General features: G+C 49.0%; 1 protein-coding gene across 3 annotated transcripts; it reads right to left on the minus strand.

Moving 5' to 3' along the window:
- Positions 1-1229: 1229 nt before the first annotated feature.
- Positions 1230-19594, minus strand: LOC105493932 (protein phosphatase 1 regulatory subunit 3F). Of its 3 annotated transcripts, none has more exons than XM_024796599.2 (4): positions 18460-19594; positions 7869-7924; positions 7265-7344; positions 1230-3508 (listed from the first exon to the last, which is right to left on the minus strand). In XM_024796599.2, the coding sequence occupies exons 1-4, from the start codon at positions 19458-19460 to the stop codon at positions 2252-2254; spliced, it is 2394 nt and encodes a 797-aa protein (XP_024652367.1). In that variant the 5' UTR covers positions 19461-19594; the 3' UTR covers positions 1230-2251. The 3 variants fall into 3 exon arrangements, with proteins under 3 accessions (XP_024652367.1, XP_011760262.1, XP_070944747.1); XM_011761960.3 differs by having other exon boundaries at positions 7265-7347; XM_071088646.1 differs by lacking the exon at positions 18460-19594 and adding an exon at positions 10414-18451.
- Positions 19595-19919: the final 325 nt, after the last annotated feature.

Here is a 19919-nt window from a genome sequence, read left to right on the forward strand (position 1 = left end):
TTGTGTTTTCACTTTTTTTGTTTTGTTTTGCTTTTATTCATAGCAACCTACTACATAATGTTTTCACTCTCTTTGTGGTGTCTTTTGGTGAAAGGACATTCCTAATTTTAAAGTCACTGAATGTTTCATAATTTTCATTTATGGTTAATGTTTCTGTGTCATGATGGAAAATTTTGCTACCATGAGTATATGAAGGTATTTTGCCTTATTGTATTTTTTTTTTTTGAGATGGAGTCTCGATCTGTTGCCCAGGCTGCAGTGCAGTGGTGCCATCTCGGCTCACTGCAACCTCTGCCTCCTGAGTTCAAGCGATTGTCTCATCTCAGCCTCCCAAGCAGCTGGGACTACAGGTGGATGCCCAGCTAATTTTTGTATTTTTAATAGAGACGGGGTTTCACCATGTTGGCCAGGCTGGTCTCAAACTCCTGATCCGCCCACCTCGACCTCCCAAAGTGCTGGGATTACAAGAGTGAGCCACGGGGCCTGGCCCTGCCTTATTGTATTCTTAAAGCGCTTTGGTTTTGCCCTTCACATTTAGGCTTTAAGCCCACCTAGAATTATTTTTATTTGTGTTGTAAAGTAGGGATCCAAGTTCATATTTTTCAATGCAGGTAACCAATTGTTGTATTTATTCAAAATCCAATCATTCCCCCACTGATCTAAGACACCTGCTTGGTCACCAGTTCTGTGTCTACACATGAGTGTGTCTCCACTGTTTCTGAGATCAATAGTCTTTTATTGGTCTACTTGTCTACTCTTGCAAAACTATCGTGCCATCTGAATATACCACCACAATAAGTATGTGTCCTGGCTAGTCTTGGCACTTCTACATAAATTTAAGAATTAATGTGTCATGATCTGCACACAGGCAAAACTCTATTGGAATTGTGGTTGGATTTGCATTGAACCCACAAAGCAGTTTCAAGAGAACTGACAGCTTTGCACAGTGGCCAATGAAGAAGGGAAATGAGGAGAGTGTGGTGTCTTGGGAAACCAAGTGAAGAAAGGGTTGCAAGGTAGAGATGATCAACTATGTCAAATGCTACCAATATCCCAAATAAGATGACGTCTGAGACTTAACCGTGGCTATAACAATGTATCTTCAGCAGTTTTGCCGAAATGGTTGGGCAAAAAAGATCTGACTGGGGCTATTTCAGAAAGGCATCATAGAAGAACTGAAGAAAGCTTGTATAAATATTTCTTTCAATAAGTTTTGCTGTAAAGGGAAGTAAATAAATATGTGGTGTTTTATTTTGTTGAGCAGTTTTTTATTTGCATGCAATAAATATATATCTTTCTTTCAAACCTTCTGGGCTTCCTGTTTTTAGCAGAAATGTGATGTCTGTGGACAACAACTGTGCTACAAAGTACTACAGTACGTTAATTCCTCTTTCGTTTCTGAGGCCTTCCTTATCTCAGGGGCTAAGGGGTCTCCCTGCTGGTGTCAAAGGCTGTTTTTTCAGTAACCTCAAAACCTTGTGGCTGATTCACAACTGATGTTCCCACATCCACAGGAGACCACAGGTACCACTGCAACCATGTGACTGACACCAAACCCTCATGTGGCCGCCACTCTTCCTCCCTGGCTCCCACCACCACCATCCAAATACACACCTGTAGGGTCCCACAGGCAGAATGTGGAAAAGACAAAGAACCATATGGATTAGGACCACGAGGTGAGGAGATACAGATCTTCAAGGACAGACATGTTGAAGCAGCAGCAGGCGACCACGTCCCACCCCCAACTCCCCACTGTGATCCTCCCACAGAAAGTGACCACCCTGCACACTCATGCCCAAACAGGAGAACACTACACCGCAAGACACTGTTTCTCATAGAGCTCTATTGTGGCATATAATAATAGGTACTCTATATAAATTAAATTAAAAATAAAGCTCCAGCATGTTGCACAGGTTGGCTGTTAATAAATATATCTCTGGGTAATTGTGCCCCAAGACCAGCTCACGACCACTCTCCCTCGTCCAGAGAATTATACAAAAATAAATACAGGCTCAGGGGGTAGGGGGAGGACATGCCCAGTTTCACTCTAAAAGTTTCCCTCACTCACACCATCTACCCATCCCCTCGTCTCCACTGGGGTCACCACAGGGAGCCCTGTGTTAACTGGAGAGCTTGGGGATGGGAAGGCCTCTCTTTCAGTAGAGCATTCTCAGAAGCAAAGGACCCAGGTCCCCTCACTGCACAGGCCATGTATCCCATCTCAAGCCTCTGCTGATCCCACAAGCAGAGCCTACGAGAACCAAGCCAGAGAGAGGCACAGCGCAAGCACCAGGAGGGACACACCACTGTTCAGAGCCACAGGGACCACCACTAGCCCAGCCAGGACCCCCAGAGTCTGGGTCAAGGGACCCCGGAGCTGAGGAGGCAGTGCACACACACATTCTGCAGGGGCTGCTAGGTTGGGAGAACTCTTTGGGGGTTCAAGGCTTGGGCCTGCATCCTTTTCATCCTGGGAGCTCACATGAGGCCTGGCTATGCTAGAGAGACAGACTTCGGCCCCCATAGGACTGAGGAGGGTGGGATTTTGCCCCTGCAGAAGGACAGGAGAGGCTGGCTCCTTGCCAGATATGGGATCAAAGCTGCCTGCCCGCTCACTGGTGACCTCTATCTGGGCTTCTGTCCCGGCCTCCCCCAGGTACTCGGTCACCCCAGCTATCACCCTATTCATGTGCAAAGAGCTAGTGTCCTTGCCCATCCCTTTCTCAGGATCCCCAGTGAACTGACCCTCTGTACCCAGAACCACAGGGCCGTCACATCCTGAGCCCTCTGCCCATGGAAGCCACACATCTCCCATAGTGGCTACCACAGAACGGGCCCCGGAGAGGATTTCCGGAGGCGATTCCTTGGGGCTGTCCCCTTCTGGGCTGGAGGGTATGACAGAGAGCCCCTCTTCACCCTCCCCCTCATCATCAGGGTCTTCAGTGTCCTTGATGAGCTCCACGCCACGCCCCAGCCGGGCATAGTGCAGTGTGATCTCCTCAGCCAGGGCGCTGTTTAGGGCCCGCTCAGGGCCAGGCCACTTCAAGATCAGGTCGCGGTCCGTCAGTATGCCCAGGGGATGGCTGGGGGATATCCCTCCATCTGTGGAACCCTCCCCACCACCCCCTGCCCCACCCGCAGCCACAGCAGCCCGTAGGCGGCTCAGATGAGACAGGTAGAGCTGCTCCAGCTCCTGGTCAATGGTGTCCTCACCGAGCAGCTCCTCTGACCCACTCATGGCCTCCAGCCCCCCTCCACTCTCACTCGATACTCCCCATGTGGCCTCTGCCTGCTGCTGGCTGGGCTCCAGGAAAGGCCCGGTGGCCCCCTCGCTCGCATCGGGCCCTGAGGCCTGGTCTCTGGGGGAGCCACCCAGGCCACAGAGAGGGGAGGAGGGGGGAATCCTGATGGCCGGTGCCTGAAGGACTTCTGTAAAAGCCACAGGAGGACTGCTTCTGGGGACGTCACCTTCTTCTGCGGGGTTGCCAGTCATCGGAACATCAGAAACCTGGAGCCATGGCCGGGGCGAGGGGGCAGAGAAAAAGCAAGGGAATGAAGCAGAGGAGGGGATGGAACAAGCAAAGACAGTAAGAAGTGTGACAGCCCACAGCCAGCCCCACAGGGGTTTCTATATAAAAACACCTTAAAGCACCCTCTGTCACTGTCTAGACTCCAAAGACTGTCATCTATGGTAAAATAACACAATTAGATGCAGTAAAACGGGGCTTCTTGCAGATTATAAAGCTGAGGAATTCGGTGGGTGTGAATATTTGGTGAATGATAATCACTAAACACTGTTGGCTTACCTTTAAAACAGAGCCAGTTAAAATAACTAAAAGTATAAGTAGCCAGGCACAGTGGCTCTCATCTGTAATCCAAGCACTTTAGGAAGCCAAGGGGGGCAGATCACATGAAGCTAGGAGTTCGAGACCAGCCTGGCCAATATGGTGAAACCCCCTCTCTACCAAAAATATAAAAATTTAGCTGGGCATGGTGTTGCGCACCTGTAATCCCAGCTACTCAAGAGGCTGAGGCAGGAGAATCACTTGAACCCAGAAGGCAGAGGTTGCAGTGAGCCAAGACTGTGCCACTGCACTCCAGCCCGGGCAACAGAGAGAGACTCTGTCTCAAAAAAAAAAAAAAAAAAAAGAGTGTAAGTGGATTGTTTGTAACACAAAGGATAAATGCTTGAGGAGATGCATACCTCCTTCTCCATGATGTGATTATTACGCATTGCATACCTGTATCCAAACACCTCCATAAACATATACACTATGTCCCCTCGAAAATTAAAAATTTATACATTTTTAAAAATTAAAATGCAAAAAAAATTCCCAAAACACAGTCGGGATGTCCATATGAACCCATGATGTATCATCTTCTCTTTTAAAAAAAATTATTTCCTAGCTCCATCTTTTGAAAAGGCCTAGAAACAATGACCAATCTAGTAGCAGCAAGAATGCTGAGCCCCCAAATCTTGGCCTTTGAATGCCACTCTCCACTGAAAGGAACCAGTGCTCCTTAAAGAAATAGCTGCTTCTGGCCAGGTGCGGTAGCTCACGCCTGTAATCCTAGCACTTTGGGAGGTCAAGGTGGGTGGATCACCAGGAAGGTAAGGAGTTCGAGACCAGCCTGACCAACATGGTGAAACCCTGTCTCTACTAAAAATACAAAATTCAGCCAGGTGTGGTGGCATGTGCCTGTAATCCCAGCTACTCAAGAGGCTGAGACAGGAGAATAGCTTGAACCCAGAAGGCAGAGGTTGCAGTGAGCTGAGATTGTGCCACTGCACTCCAGCCTGGGAAACAGAGAAAAACTCTGACTCAAAAAAAAAAAAAAAGAAAGAAAGAAAGAAAAAGAAAGAAAGAGAAAGAAAAGAAAGAAAAAGAAAGTACAAGAAAGAAAGAAAGAGAGAAAGAAAGGAAAGGAAGGCAAGAAAATAAAGAAAAAGAAAAAGAAAAGAAAGAAAAGAAAAGAAAAGAAAAGAAAAGAAAAGAAAAGAAAAAAGAAAAGAAAAGAAAAGAAAAGAAAGAAGTAAATGGCTGTTTCCAGGCTTGGGGCAGGGAGAGTACAGGATGAGCCTAGCACATATTGTCATGGAAGATGTGAGAAAGGCTCACAGAATGATGAGGACGTGTCAAAAGGACAGAGGAGCCCATCTCAATAAGCTCCTACTAGCCAGGGGTAGTTCATTTTAAGCATCAAAAAAACACACAAATAAGTGCAATGGATTAAAACTCATCAAATATGTTTAGAATTCATGAGTTCATAATGACACAAAACCAAAAATCCTTTTATTCGTCACCTTTGGAGTAGTACTTCTCTGAAAACTGGTAAATAAAATGGAAAAAATTAAATATTTACACTGCTTTTTCTGCACAAACTATATCTCAAAGTAGCCAAATAGCTGGTGTGGGACAGTTTTTCTTTAAAGAAGAATTCTAGCTAATAAAGGAAGTGGGAATAGTAGAATTAAATAGAGTTAATTCTAGTTAATTTAATAATAAAAGATTAAATACATTCATTTAATACAATTAATTTGATAAATTAAATTTAATAAGATTACATTAATAGAATTAATAAATTAATAAAAATGGAGTAAGAAACGTATTTCCACCTGGATGTAATCAGCCAGACCCAGACTGGAAAATTCTACAGGACAAGCAAAGTTTCTTCAACCAACAAATTGCAAAGAAACAAAGTGGGGGAGATTTTTAAAATCTAAAGAGACACATCAATCAAATGCAACATGTCAACCTTGTTTGGATCCTAAAACACTTATGAGAGAAGGAAACTTGAACACTGACCAAATACTTGATGATACTAAGGAATTACCGTCTATTTTCTGAGGTGTGATGATAGTATTATGGGGTTAAGAATTCTTAATTTTCTGGCCAGGCATGATGGCTCACACCTGTAATCCCAGCACTTTGGGAGGTCAAGGCAATGGATCCTGTCTCTACTAAAAATACAAAAATTAGCCGGATGTGCTCGCTTGAACCCAGAAGGCAGAGGTTGCAGTAAGCCGAGATCACGCCACTGCACTCCAGCCTAGGTGACAGAGTGAGACTCTGTCTCAAAAAAAAGAAAGAAAGAAAAAGAGTTCTTAATTTTCTGAGATACAAAAAGAAGTATTTATGGATGGGATGATGTCTGGATGTTTTCCAAAATAATTCCAGAGGGAATGGGAGGGAGGAGACGGGGTATAGATAAAATAAGAATGGACATGTGTTGATATTTACTGAAGCTGAGGGATGGTGTATGTAGGTTCGTTATACTATTTTACTTTTATATATGTTTGAAACTTTTTGTAATTAAAAAGTTCACACACACACACACACACACACACACACATACACACCCCTCCAAAATGTCTCTACCTCCCCTACCTACCATCATACTCGCCTGGACCACTGCAGTGGCCTCCCCTTCACAGGTCGCCAGTTTCCACCCTCGCTCTGACAGTCTATTTTCCAAGCAGCAGCCAGAGGGAGGCTGTTAAATCCTAAATCAGATCACGTCCCTCCTCCGTCCACAATGCTCTTGCAGCTCCCCCTCACTCGGAGTAAAAGCCAAAGTCCTCACCATGGCCTGTGAGGTGCCACCCAATCTGTCCTCAGCCACCTCTCTGCCCTCACCCCGCACCACTCTCCCCCTCCCTCGTTCTGCCCCCGCTGCACTGGCTTCTACACTGTCCCTCACACACGTTAGTCATGGCCTCACCTCAGGAACTTCACACTCGCCTGGGATGTTCTTCCCTTAGTTATCCACGTGGCTCACTCTCTCACCTTCCTCAGATCTTCGCTCAGATCTCACTAATCACTAAAGCCTTCCCAGGCCACCCAATCTAAAGTTGCAACCCCCCGACCCAACAACACACACACACAGTCTCTCACCCACTCCCTATTCCTTTATATTTTTCCTTATCACTCATCATCACCTAAAGTACCATACATTCTATTATTTTATCATGTCTCACCCTACTAACACATAAGCCCCCTCGAAGAGCATTTTTCACGTCTGTAACAGTGCTTGGCACAGAGCAAGCACTCCATAAATTTTTGCTAAATTAACAAATGACATTTCTACAAGCCCAGGTGAGTAACTGCATTCTCCCCCTCCCCCATCGGGTTCTGAGTTTTGTGCCCTCCCTCTAACCCAGAGAGGACCCAGAACTAGTGGGCCCCACCACCCAGCCCAGCAATAGTTACACTGTGAGCCTCCTATTGGGCTGTCCACTCCAAGGCTGCAAGGACCCACTTACCTGAAGTGTCATCTGGGGCCACGGACGGAGAGGGGTGGGGGCCACCAGTGGACCCACTGACTCCTGGACATCAGGATGTTCTGCTAGAGGGAAGAGAAAGGCAGCATTGGGCAAGACAGGCGTATAAGTAGGTATGGTTTTGTTAAGAAAATCTGCCATCCTAGCCAACTGGCAGTTTTGCCTCTGAAGCTTTCTGTGACAATCTAAAGCAGAGGGTGCCCCTTCATTTTTTTTTGAGATAGGGTCTCGCTGTGTCACCAAGGCTGGGGTGCAGTGGCACAATCATGACTCACTGCAGCGTCAACCTCCTGGGCTCAAATGATCCTCCCACCTCAGCCTCCCCAGTAGCAGGGACTACGGGTGCATTCCAGCATGCCCGTCTTGTTTTTTCTTTTTTTTTAAGAGATGAGGTCTCACTATGTTGCCCAGGCTCCTCTTGAACTCCTGGCCTCAAGCAATCCTCCTGCCTCAGCCTCCCAAAGTGCTGAGATTACAGGCATGAGCCACTGAGCCCAGCCTTTTTCATTTTTATAGAAAGAAAAACAGTAGGAAGAAAGACATGGTAAATACAAGCTAAAACTTCCGAAGCTGGCCAATTGCTTACCCACGGCAGGGGTGTTATCATCCATGTTCTTCGTCTTCAGTTCCTCCTCAGCAGGCCTGCGGGGCAGAAGAGAGTACATGGATCTAATACCCTGAGAGGTCACTTCTGCCACCCACTGGCACCTTCTGAGCCTCTGTGCTAGCCCACCTTCACCTGATAGCTGCTGTTTTCTCTTCTGCTGCCTTTGGTTATCCCCTCATCCTAAAAGTCCTACAGCCTCCTTATAGAAAATTCACAAAATACAGAAAAGTCTAAAGAAGCAAGAAAAACAATCACACATCAGCCAGAGACAACTACTGTTACCACTCTGGAAAATTTCCTTCCAGATATTCTATGAAATCATTTAGATTCTACAGATATAATTTCACAGCTAGCTTTGTCCATTTAACAGTAAGAAACATCATTATATACTTTTGCAAACATTTCAAATGGCTGCTTAATACTCATATCATACCATCCCCTTCCTACTGAGCAGCTAGGTTCTTTCATTTAGAGGTCGCAAAGCAAACCAGCAAACAGCATTGGGCATAGTTTTATCGACACTTGTATCATTTCTTTAGGATATATTCCTGGCTGTGGAAAGAGAAAAGATAGAAGAACCCATCTTTTTGGCTGGGCGTGGTGGCTTACACCTGTAATTCCAGCACTTTGGGAGGCCAAGGCAGGCAGATCACTTGAGGTTAGGAGTTCAAGGAGTTCAAGACCAGCCTGGCCAACATGATGAAACCCTGTCTCTACCAAAAATACAAAAAATTAGCCACGCATGGCGGTGCACACCCATAGTCCCAACTACTTGGGAGGCCAAGGCAGGAGAATCGTTTGAACCTGGGAGGCAGAGGTTTCAGCGAGCCAAGATCGCGCCATTGCACTCCAGCCTGGGGGACAAGAGTGAAACTCAGTCTCAAAAATCAAACAAACAAAAAAGGCCAGGCGCAGTGGCTCACATCTGTAATCCCAGCACTTTGAGAGGCCGAGGCAGGTGGACCACCTGAGGTCAGGAGTTCAAGACCAGCCTGACCAACATGGTGAAACTCCGTCTCTACTAAAAATATAAAAATTAGCTGGGCGTGGTGGTGGGCACCTGTAATTCCAACTACTTGGGAGGCTGAGGCAGGAGAATCGCTTGAACCTGAGAGGTGGAGAGTGCAGTGAACTGAGATCGCACCACTGCACTCCAGCCTGGACAACAGAGTGAGAGATCATCTCACAAAAATAAATAAATAAAAAATAAATAAATAAAAACCTTTTCTAAGGGCAGGCGGACAAGATTGTGAGGCAGAGGAATGCAAATGGAGACTGCGAGGGAGGTCACAGAGGCCTGGGTCCCTATGCTAGCCCTCCCATCCCCATATCAGCCTGGCAGGTCACTTCACCTCCTCACTCATAAAACATAAAACAGAGCCGCGGGGAGTCAGGATGTGCACTAAGCACAAGGCAGTCAAGAGGAATGAGGACGGACAGGTAGAAATCAGGGCCTGACACACAGCAGGGATTGAATCAACTGTAGATATTTATGGGTCTTCTTCCTCCTTCGCCAGGCCAGTCAGATCCCTGAGTGGCATAAGCCAAGTAAATTTCAGGTGGGTCCTCCCAGGGGTGGGATCTCATCATGGAGAAGTCACTGTTCTTATTCTGAAAATGAGTATCAAGTGTCTACAGATTAAGGCAAATGAGGGAAGCATTGACTAAAACATGTTCAGAGACCTGAGAGGAGCTGGGGCGACTGCCTACACCTTTTTCTTCCTAAGAGGCAATGTGACGTTCTTGATACTTCTGGCAATGGATGAAACTTTTTTTTTTTTTTTTGAGATGGAGTCTCGTTCTGTCGCCAGGCTGGAGTGCAATGGCGTGATCTCACCTCACTGCAACCTCCGCCTCCCAGGTTCAAGTGATTCTCCTACCTCAGCCTCTCAAGTAGCTGGGATTACAGGTACCCACCATCACAGCCAGCTAATTTTTATATTTTTAATAGAGACGGGGTTTCACCATGTTGGCCAGGCTGGTCTTAAACTCCTGACCTCAGGTGATCCACCCTCCTCGGCCTCCCAATGTGCCGGGATTACAGGCATGAGCCACCCTGCCTGGCCTGGTTGAAACTTTTTGAAAACCCATAACCAATTACCTTCACAGAAACAGAGTATCACCATCTGACCCCTACATAGTACCTACTATGGCATTACACACTGTTTTAAGTGTTTCACATTTTTTTAAATAAGTTTTTGGGGTTTCTTGGTTTTTGTTTTTGTTTTTCTGTTTTTTCATAGAGATGGGGTCTTGCTATGTTGACCAGGCTGGTCCTGAACTCCTGAACTCAAGCGATCCTCCCATCTCAGCCTCCCAAAGTCCTAGGACTACAGGCATGAGCCACGGCGCCTGGGCAACATGTGTTAATTCAATCCTCACAACCACCCTATGAGACAGGTACTTGTAATCCTCTGAAGCAGGCAGCACTATTGTCTCCATTTTACAGAGGATAAAACAGAGGCTGAGTAAATGGCTCAAGGTCATACACTTCACATCACAACCCAAGCCTTCTGGCTCTTACCCAGTCAGATGCTGCTTCTTGGATGAGGGAGAGGGTCTTACCCAACCCATCTCCATCCTTTCTAGAAGTAGACAGAGGGAGGCATCAATACCAGACAAGATCCCTCCCTCCTCCTTCATGCAGGCTTTTCTTCAGACCTGCCTTTGCCCACATTCCCCGTTTCCCTACCTCCATGGGCCTGGGACGTGTGTGGCTAGGAGGCCACTAGACACAGAGTGGCTGCAAGAACTGCTTTCTATAAATACCCTCAGGGAGGACGCTTTAACCATATATATGGATCTAGAGTCTAGAACTCACAAATCCCACCAGAGGTACTTGAATCAGCAGAATACTACAGGGTCTAGGGTGGGTGACTCTGGGAGCCCAGGTGCCACCCCCCACACATCACATATGAGAAAGAGAGATTCAGAGCAAACCAGCTTGGTCCCACACCAATCCCCTCCGTGGTCCTAAAATCCAAGTCTTTGGACTTATGTCTCAACATGATTTCTGCCAGGCTGCACTGACTTACTTCTTTTTGCTGCCATAGTCCCTCACGACAGAAAACATCCTCCCCTTAGGATCTTCTAAACCAAGCCTCTTCAAGAAGGCCCACAGACAGACAGAAAGCCAGCCCTCCCACCTGTGCGCAGTAGCAAGCAAGCCTTCTCCTCCATCTGGCCTAGTCTGGACATATATTACAAACAGGCTTCTAAAAGCCACTACAGAGTCATAGATGTGAGAGAGAAAAAGGAGAACACTCAGGAAGCAGCCAGCCAGCAGGAAAAGGACTCCACAATTCAGTTGGAGGAAGGAGAAGAGAAAGAAAAACAAATACACAATCAATCCCTCAGCCCCCAGAGCACCCATTCCATGGCTGAGGGCGAGAACATCCAAAAAGCAGGTCATGCCATTGAGCCAATCCCAAGATCCGCAACATCGGCAGAAGCAAACAAGTCATTCTCCAAAGTCAGATATGAAAGCAGAAAGCACAAGCATGCATTGTTCACCTCCTCCACCATGGGCCCCTCTCACTGACATACCAAGGCATTTGAAAACCTTCACATCCATCCTTCAAAACAATACCCTTCCTTTTTACAAATGCAAAAACTAAAACTCAAGGAACTGCACCTCTACACTCACTGACTACATAACCACGCTGGTAACAAACATCCCAGGAGGGCTCCACTTTGAAGAGAGTTTGATATTGTGGGCTTAAAAAGAAACAAGTATCTTTGAACCGTCTTTCACAGTAAAAACTCAAGGGCAGCTATGACTTCAATCAACATGAGGATAGTAAGAGAAATCAAGTACAAATGTATACTGACTCACTGATTGGTAACAGAGAAGAGGGGTTCTTAGAAAAATGGGGAGGGAGAAGATTAAGAACAAAACTGTACCTGCAGTATGCCTGCTCGTTTTCAAGAAGGAAACCTGTTCTTTTGGCACCAGCCCCACAAGTACCACGTGGCATCCCCTCAAGGGCAGTGAGCCATAAGGGCCAGGGCACACAGATCTGGGAAATCCTGGACATGCATCATTTGGGTGCTAGTGAGCACTAGTCAAGCTGGTGTCGCCTAAAAGGGGCCATTTCAGGCCTGCACACCAGTCTCCTGGGCGTACGAATTCCTCCAGCCATCAGGAAACACAATGGCTGCCAAGCTGATAGTCCCCAAGGAGACCAGAGGGTGAGCATTTGGAAAGAGATGGTGTTGGCCCCAGCCTAGGCCAGCCAAGAAAGAACAGAAAGGTGAATCGCCAGTCACAGAGTGAGCAAGCAGGTGAGGGCTGACAAGCCCTGTGGAGAAAAGCAAAGCAGACTTTCAGAGCAGTCACAGACTGCCATTGCCACCACCACCCAAGTCCTCTGGAGCAACCCCAGCATTCATGTTTTCAAAGAATTTTGCCAGCCCAAAGTGGGTCAGGTGCTGAAACCCAAAGGGAAAGTCAGCAGACCCCGGCTCCCATGTAGTCAACCTGAAGATAACGCTGACTTTCCGGGGGGACAAGTGGCTTCAGAAACCTGCCGCACGATACTCAGAATTGCAGTTACCCTGAGCCATCTGCTTTCTGAAAAGAACAGGGCTTGAAGGTGGCTGTGAAAGCCACCAAGTTATGTGGGGCACTGCTTTGCCTTCCCCAACAAGTGTGTCAGCCTCAACTCTGGGACTTGCAGGCGATCCAGTGGGGTAGAGGGAGGAGAGCAGTTTTTCGTGCCATGAGCTTCTTCAACAGCCATGACTTCGGCCATGACCCATAGTAAGAAATCCATTCTACATCATAACCCAGCACATCCACACATGTGTAAAGAGACATATAAATAACTGAAAAACAGTTGTTCTTTGAGTGAAACAATACTTACCTTTACTGCATGTGATGAAACACTGGCATTTCTTATGCTATTTCCTTCTTTTTAATGCTTGTTGAAACCCAGTAAATTGACTTCACAACTCTAAGGGTTAGGATCTGCAATTTTGAACAATCCCAGCTCTGCCACCTATCAGTTGTGTGACCCGGGGCAAGATACTTAACCTCTCTGTGCCTCAGTTACCTCATCTCTAAGGAGGGGATAATACCTACATCAGTAAGTTGTTCAGCAGATCAAAGAAATATTTGAAAAGTACCTATAAAGCGCTTAACAGTAACCCCCTCCAAATTTCCATTGAGGGAAACTGAAGCTCTGAAAGGAAAGCAACTCGCCCAGTGTTGCCGTGCTGGTAAAATGCATCGCCCAACCTGGTACAGTAGCTAAGAGCTGGAGCACTAGAGCAGGACCACACAGGCTTGGATCACAGCTCTGCCACTTTCTTAGCACGTGGCCTCAGGCCTATGTCCTTAACCATAATGCCCTACCAAGTTTTCTGTAGCATAAAAGAGGATCACGTTCACATTAATTCCTCACTCTACAGACAACTAAGATGCCCCCTGACTTGTCCCGTTCAACTCCGGTTATTCTGGTTTCCCTGAGGCAGCCAACTTGGATACCAGGTTGGATCCCCATCCCTTCAGTTATAGGTGCACTGAAAGACAGTGGGCCTTCCTGTGCGTCAGCCCTGGTGACGGACCCTGGAGACACCATGGTGAGCAAACCCAACTAGGAAGCTTACAATTCAGTATGGAGGAAGGCATTAAAAAAAATACTCAAACTCATTCTTTCAACAAATATTTATTGAGCACCTGCTAAGTGCCAGGCACTGTGGCAGGCCTGCAGGAATACAGTGTTGAATGAAAGCAGACCATGTCCCTACCCCTCACGGAGCTTACAGTCTAGCAGGGCAGAGAGAGTCATCCAGCAACCCCCTAATAAAGGTCTAACTACAAACTGCGGTCAGTGCCTTTAGAAAAGGAAAGAATGCCCTAGAATAAGGGTCCCTGGCCCAAACTGCAGGGTCAGGCAGGGCTTAAGGATGCTGAAAAGCAAAATGAGCAAGTGGGGAGGTAGGGGAGTGAGAGACTGCTTGGGAACCCTGTGGGAGAGGTGACGAATGCAGTCCCCGACAAGGTGAGTTTGAGGAATTATTTGGGCCATCAGTCAAGTGGAGACGCCAAGTTTGGATACATGAAGCTAAGGGAAAAGCCAGGAGAAAGAGAAGGGCCAGAGAGTTAAGAGGAAAACCAGCAGAGTGTGGTCTCAAGGCAAGGGAAGACAAAGTGTTTCAAGTAGGAGTGGTCAACCACTTCAAGAGGAAAACCAAAAAACCACCTGCAGAATCTGGCAGATGCTGGGGGCTAACCCTTACATGGGGTGAGCAAGTGCAGAAGGCAAGTACAGGCAACTCTTTGCAGGGGTCGGCAGTGAAGGGGAGGGTGATGAGGTGTTGGCCAGAAGCAGGAGGGAGAGAAGGAGGGGTCAGCGGAGACACAAGGGATGCTGGCACCGGTAAAAGTCAATAGAGGATCAAGCGAGGGCAGCAGAAAACCTGCCAGGAGAGAAAAGGTGACTGATGATGTCAGATTCTAGAGCAAGTGGCAGAAACTGGGACCCAGAGCACAGGAGGGAGAAGTGGCCTGAGCAAGAAGGGACTCCTCCTCATCTGTAACACAGGGGAGTGAAATCAGCGTGCAGACTTGGGGGCCGCAAGTTATAGGGAGTTCCATTCTTATGGCTTCTGCTTTGTTTTTTGAAGCAGGAGAGAAAGTCTGAAGGCAAAGAACATTTGAAAGAGTCACTTGAGAGGAGAAACAAGAGTGGATCAGAAAAATATAGAACTGCTAGGCAGGGTGGCCGATGACCCTCTATTGGTGGCGATGCTCATCTGCTCTGCCACGGGACATTCTCTAACCAAGCTTAGCACCTGCTGGGCTGATGAGTGCTACGAAAAAGCTGGGGGCCTAAGGATGCTGGGGTAGACAGCTCCCCTGGGGAAGTCCTCTTAGAACTGAGGGATCAACACTGGAGGAGAATGCAAGGGGTACGGAATAAAAGTTCCTGGTGAAGGAAACAGCAGGGGCAAAGGCCCTGCAGCAGAAAGGAGCGAGGCCCTTTGGAGTAACAGAAAGACCACGGTGACAGGAGCTCAGAAAGAGCACTGGTGTAAGACTAGAAGCCAGTGGAGGCCAGATTGGGGGATGGGACGGGAGGGTGCTTGAAGACCATGGTGAGACTTTCTTGCTCTTTACTTTTAAGAGGAATAGGACACTTCCAAAGGGTAGTGTCAAGTGCCAAGGAAGATCAGGAGGGCTTTTCCCCACACCGGCCCTAGGACTTTGGACTTTGGGAGCCTCAGTTTGCTCATCCAGGAAAGAGAAATTTAAAACCGCTACTTCACAGGGAATGTTGTCGGAATTAAACCAGACCTTGCATGAAAATACAGTACTCAGTGAAGTGCCTGGCCAAGAGCAGGGGCTCAGCCAGGTCTCATACAACAAATCCTCTGTACCGCATCCCACAAGCCCTGTGACATCTTAGGACCACTCTGCATCTCTTTCCCTGCTGGAACCTAGCACTGTGCCCAGTACACAGTAGGCCCTCAATAAATGCTTGATTAATCATCTCTAAGCTTTAGAGTTATCAAATGCCTGGTCCAGCAACCCAGGGAAAACAGAAAGCAGCCATTTGGGTTTCTGAACTATATCCTGATGGCTACCACGGACTTCTCCCATGCCCTCACCTGATGTGGCTGTGCTCAGTGCACAGTGGGCCTGCAGCCAACATTTCCTAAACAGGAAGCCCTCTATGATAGGGCTCCCACAGGTAAGGGATATACCCTGAGATCCTCCACCATTTCCCAAGAGGGCTAGGTCGCAAAGGGTGGCTAGTCTTCAGCAGCGCTGCAAGTCACTGGCAGCACACAGGTTCTAAAACAATAATATGTTGAAATGTACTCGCCAAGAAAGCCACCGACCTACAAAAAAACCCTTATCGCTGATCTTGCAATGAGCACCAACCTCCCCTTTGCAAGAGCTGAGATCGAAAGATAAAGAAGCTATCAAAAAGCCATCTGCCCACTTAAAATAATATCACAAGTCATGTTAGGAACCACAGACCTGGGGCCAGATACCAAAACAATTGTCTGAACAGGCTGCTTCAATTTCTCCTTAAAACCACCCATGTATGTTAAAAGAAAAACACCCTCTCCACCCACCTTGGCCCTGCAAGGTTTTGATTTCTCTGTTCTCTGTCTTTCACACTCTTTAAAATGACCAAACTCCTTTACCCAAACTGTCGCATCTTACAGACAGGGTTCCCATGACAGCCGGCGGGGATGACAGCTTGGGAAAGTGATAGAAATGAAGGTGGCTCTGGGGCACTGGACCTGCTCAGTATCTTCATCTGGGTGGTGGTTACACAAGTGCATACATATGTACAAATCCGCTGGGCTATACAACGGAATATCAGTATACTTTACGTAGGTATACCTCAATAAAGCAAAAAAAGGTAAAAGGAAAACATGACATGCTGGGAACACCAAGAGTGAAATCCAGAATTTGCCCTGAATCATGCCAGGCTTTCTAGAGGATCAGTTTAAAAAAAAAAAAAAAAAAAAGATAGAAAAAAGTAAATATACATCCCTAGCATTTCTTCCCTGGCCCTGTCACTCACTAAATGAGAGGCTTTGAGCAAGCTGGCTCACCTCTCTGAGCTACCTGTCTCCCCTCTACTAAATGGGGATAATCATAGCACCTACACAACACAGCATGCACAGCAGGCCTCATGGAGAGAATGGATCTGATGTTCATAGCACAGAAATCAGTAAATGCTGGCCAGTTATCTTTTGCAGCTACCACCATGCTTCAGTTACCTTGCCTGTTTGCTGCATCCAATCCAACCATGCAAAGTGACTGTCATTCCCCTTAGCAGAGGAGGAAACTGAGGCAAGGCCACACAGCTGATGGGCGGAGTCGAATTTAGGAGAGGAATCCAGGAAACTGTAGGTGTGGCTCCCTAAATACTGACACCAGCTAACATCTGTATGATACTACTTTAAGCCAGACTCAGTTCTGAGCATCTTTACTCATATCCCGTAAAGTAGGTGCTATAATTCTGCTTTACAGATAAGGTTCCTGAGGAACGGTGTAGTTAAATGTGTTGGCCAAGGTCACAAGGCCAGTAAGTGGCAGCGCCAGGATTTGAACCCAGGAAATCTATGCCAGAATCCACATTCTTAATGCTGTAAGAAAAACCATGCTGCCTGTCCCCTTTAAATTAAGTCTCAGATTATGGTGGGGCTCACAGGTGGGCGAGTGGGTGCTTGCCTGCCTGCTCAGTTACCCAGGAACATCTGCCCACCAGCCCGGAGTTAGACCTTTCTGAACTACTCACAGCCTAAGGCCTTACCAGAACCAGCAGAACCCACAAATGTCTCACTGCAGCCAGGGGCTTCTGACCGAGCATATACATACAAGGTCTAAAAAGCATTTTCCCATTTCCATTTCCAGTCCTCCCAGGAACAGGGAAATGTATGGATTTTAGGGAGAATCTAGTGATCCTGGGCCAGACTTAGGGTGACCGCAAAAAGAATCAGGCCCAGCTGCTGCCCTTAAAGAACTCATAGCTTGATAGAAGAAACCTAGGGAAATCTTCTACCGGGGCCCCCTGGGGTATAACTGATCATTTCTCCCTGTCCCTGAATGATCACAGGTAGTGTGGCAAAAAAACAAGGGACAAAAACTTCAAGTCCAGTACCCATCTGGTTCTGTCTCTCTGCCAAAGCCACTGCTTTCTTGTGAGAGCACGGGCTCAGCTCCTCGCCTCCACAGGAGGACTCAAAGTAGATTACAGCATAAGAGTAGAGTGCACAGGCTTCAAGGTCAGACATGGGTGAACTGGAAGAGCCAGGTTGACACCACTGCCTCAACCAGTTTCTCCACCTCTGGAATCCTGGTTTCCTGCTCTGTCAGAAAGAGAATCTGCTCTATCCCCCACTGGCAAAGCCCTCAGTCCACACTACTATGTCACTGCAGTTCTCTCCACTCCCAGCACACTGCTGATCGTTCACACCAACCTCATTTCCACCCCAGGACCTTTGCACTTGCTGTTTCCTCTACCTAAAACACCCTTGTTCCATATATGCACATAACTGTTCTTCATCATTCAGGACTTAGTTTAAATGATAGTTTAAATGAAACGTCCTCAGAAAAATCCTCCCTGTTCCTTCTTCTACAAACTCTACCCTACCTCCCCACCGTATCTGCATAACTCTTCTTTATCATCATTCGGGACTCACCTCCTCACAGGCCCTCCCTTTAACAGCATGTCTAATACAGTCATTCCCTCCCAATCTATCCCCTTACTCCCTTCAGCAGCTTTGTCCCTATTTATCCTATCTGCTTCCTCCCTTGTTTTTTCAAACTGTCTCCCATAGGAGCCTGTATGAATCCTTGAGGGCAGGGTAGATGTCTGTCTTGTTCAGGGCTTTACAGTGGAACTCAATAAATGAATGAATAAAACCCCAGTTAAAACAGTGCCTAGCACATGTTTGACCTCCATCACTCTTGGACTAGCTGACTCAATGCACCCTCCTCCCTGTTCTGGAGAGCAGGCCTGAGGGGTTCCTGGGCCGGAATGTTTGTCCTCCATCCCAGACACAGCCCTGCGTTGGCGGAGGTGGCGCTGGCTGACATTACCTGCGCCTCACCGGCTTCATGCAGCTCTTCAGCTGCCTGGCCTCAGCCTCCACGGGACCCTGGCACTCGGGCTGTGGCTCCAGCTGCTGCAGCTGCTGCTGCTGGGGCAGCCCTTCCGCATCAGCGGGTGAGGGAGCAGGTGCGATCCGGAGCAGGACTGTGTAGTTGCGGCCGTGGTTGTTGGCCCAGAAAGTGCCCTCGGGGGTCTCATAGCGCACCACGAAGTCGAGGCGCGCCCCATCGCCCGCGCCCTCAGCAAAGGGCAGCTGGAAGGCAAAGCGGTCAGTGCGGCCGCCGTCGTCGGGCGAGGAGGCGGACACCTGGCCGGGGCCCAGGCCGAGCCCCGGATCCAGGATGGGATCTCCTGCTCCTGTTCCTCCCGCTCCTGCCCACGGCGGGCTGCGCGGGACGTAGCGCGCTGGGTGGTCGCAGAAGGAAGCCCAGCCGTCGTGTGAGGCCCGCACGTGCACCGCCTTCTCGAAGGAGCGGTTCAGCACGCGTACCAACCCGCGCAGCACCGGCGGGCGGCCCCCCGGCACCCACACCCCGGCACCCCCGGGAACCGCTCCGGGAGGCGGCAGCAGCGCCTCCAGCTCCACCATGACGCGCCCCAAGCGCTCCAGACGGCCCGGCGCGGGCGGCAGCGAAAATGTGGGGACCAGGTAAAACCCCCCGTCAGCGGGGACAGGGCACAGCGGCGAGGGCTCGGGGCCAGCCTCCTCTTCCTCCTCCCCTTCATCCCCATCCTCGCCATCGTCGTCCTCGTCGGCCCCGCCGCCGCCGCCATCTTGCCCGGCCGCCGCCGCCATCTTGCCCGCCCCGGGCCCGCCCCACGGCCGGTAGCGGCGCAGCTGCGCCAGCGGCAGCCCCAGGGCCTCGTCGGCGAACAGCACCCTTCGCGGGGCCACCGCCGCCTCGACCGAGGTGCGGGGCTCACCCGCGGCCGGCGAGGGGGGCGCGGAATGCCGCAGCGGGGGCTCCACAGGGGCCGTACGCGCCATATCGGCGGCGGCGGCGGCGGCACCGACGGCACCGGCGGCGGGACCGGCGGGGGCAGGGCCTGAAGGGGCGGGCAGCCAATGGGAAGGCCAGCGCGGAGGGGTACGGCTCACGGAGGCGTAGGCGGTGAGATGAAGACAGGTATAGCAGAGGGCCAATGGGCAGCCATACGCGGATGACGTAGCAGCGAATTGAGAGCCGGAGAAGCACACAGCCAATGGGAATGCCCGGGAGTGGGCGGTGTAGGGGGGCGGGATGATCGAGGAATCAATGGAGAGGCCGGAATGGGGGTGGTGCGGAATCCAGGATGAAGAAAGCAGAAGGAGACAGCTAATGCGGAAGTCTGAGCGAGAGCGACATGTGGGCGGTGGGAAAAGTGGAATGGCTACAAGCGATGAGGGCAGCCGGGAACGAACGCAGAGGCCCACAAAGTGGGAGATCCCGCGGGTTGCGTAGGCGGT

The sequence above is a fragment of the Macaca nemestrina genome, chromosome X (genome assembly GCF_043159975.1).
Source record: "Macaca nemestrina isolate mMacNem1 chromosome X, mMacNem.hap1, whole genome shotgun sequence".
Lineage (NCBI taxonomy): Eukaryota > Metazoa > Chordata > Mammalia > Primates > Cercopithecidae > Macaca > Macaca nemestrina.

What these genes read in the sequence shown, in the direction of transcription:
- LOC105493932 (XM_011761960.3), bottom strand. Translation starts at nt 19,460, where the DNA reads ATGGCGCGTACGGCCCCTGTGGAGCCCCCGCTGCGGCATTCCGCGCCC. An exon ending in TGATAACACCCCTGCCGTGG is followed by an intron (nt 7,348 to 7,868) that starts GTAAGCAATTGG and finishes TCTTCCCTCTAG; the next exon opens with CAGAACATCCTGATGTCCAG. An exon ending in GGCCCCAGATGACACTTCAG is followed by an intron (nt 3,509 to 7,264) that starts GTAAGTGGGTCC and finishes CCATGGCTCCAG; the next exon opens with GTTTCTGATGTTCCGATGAC.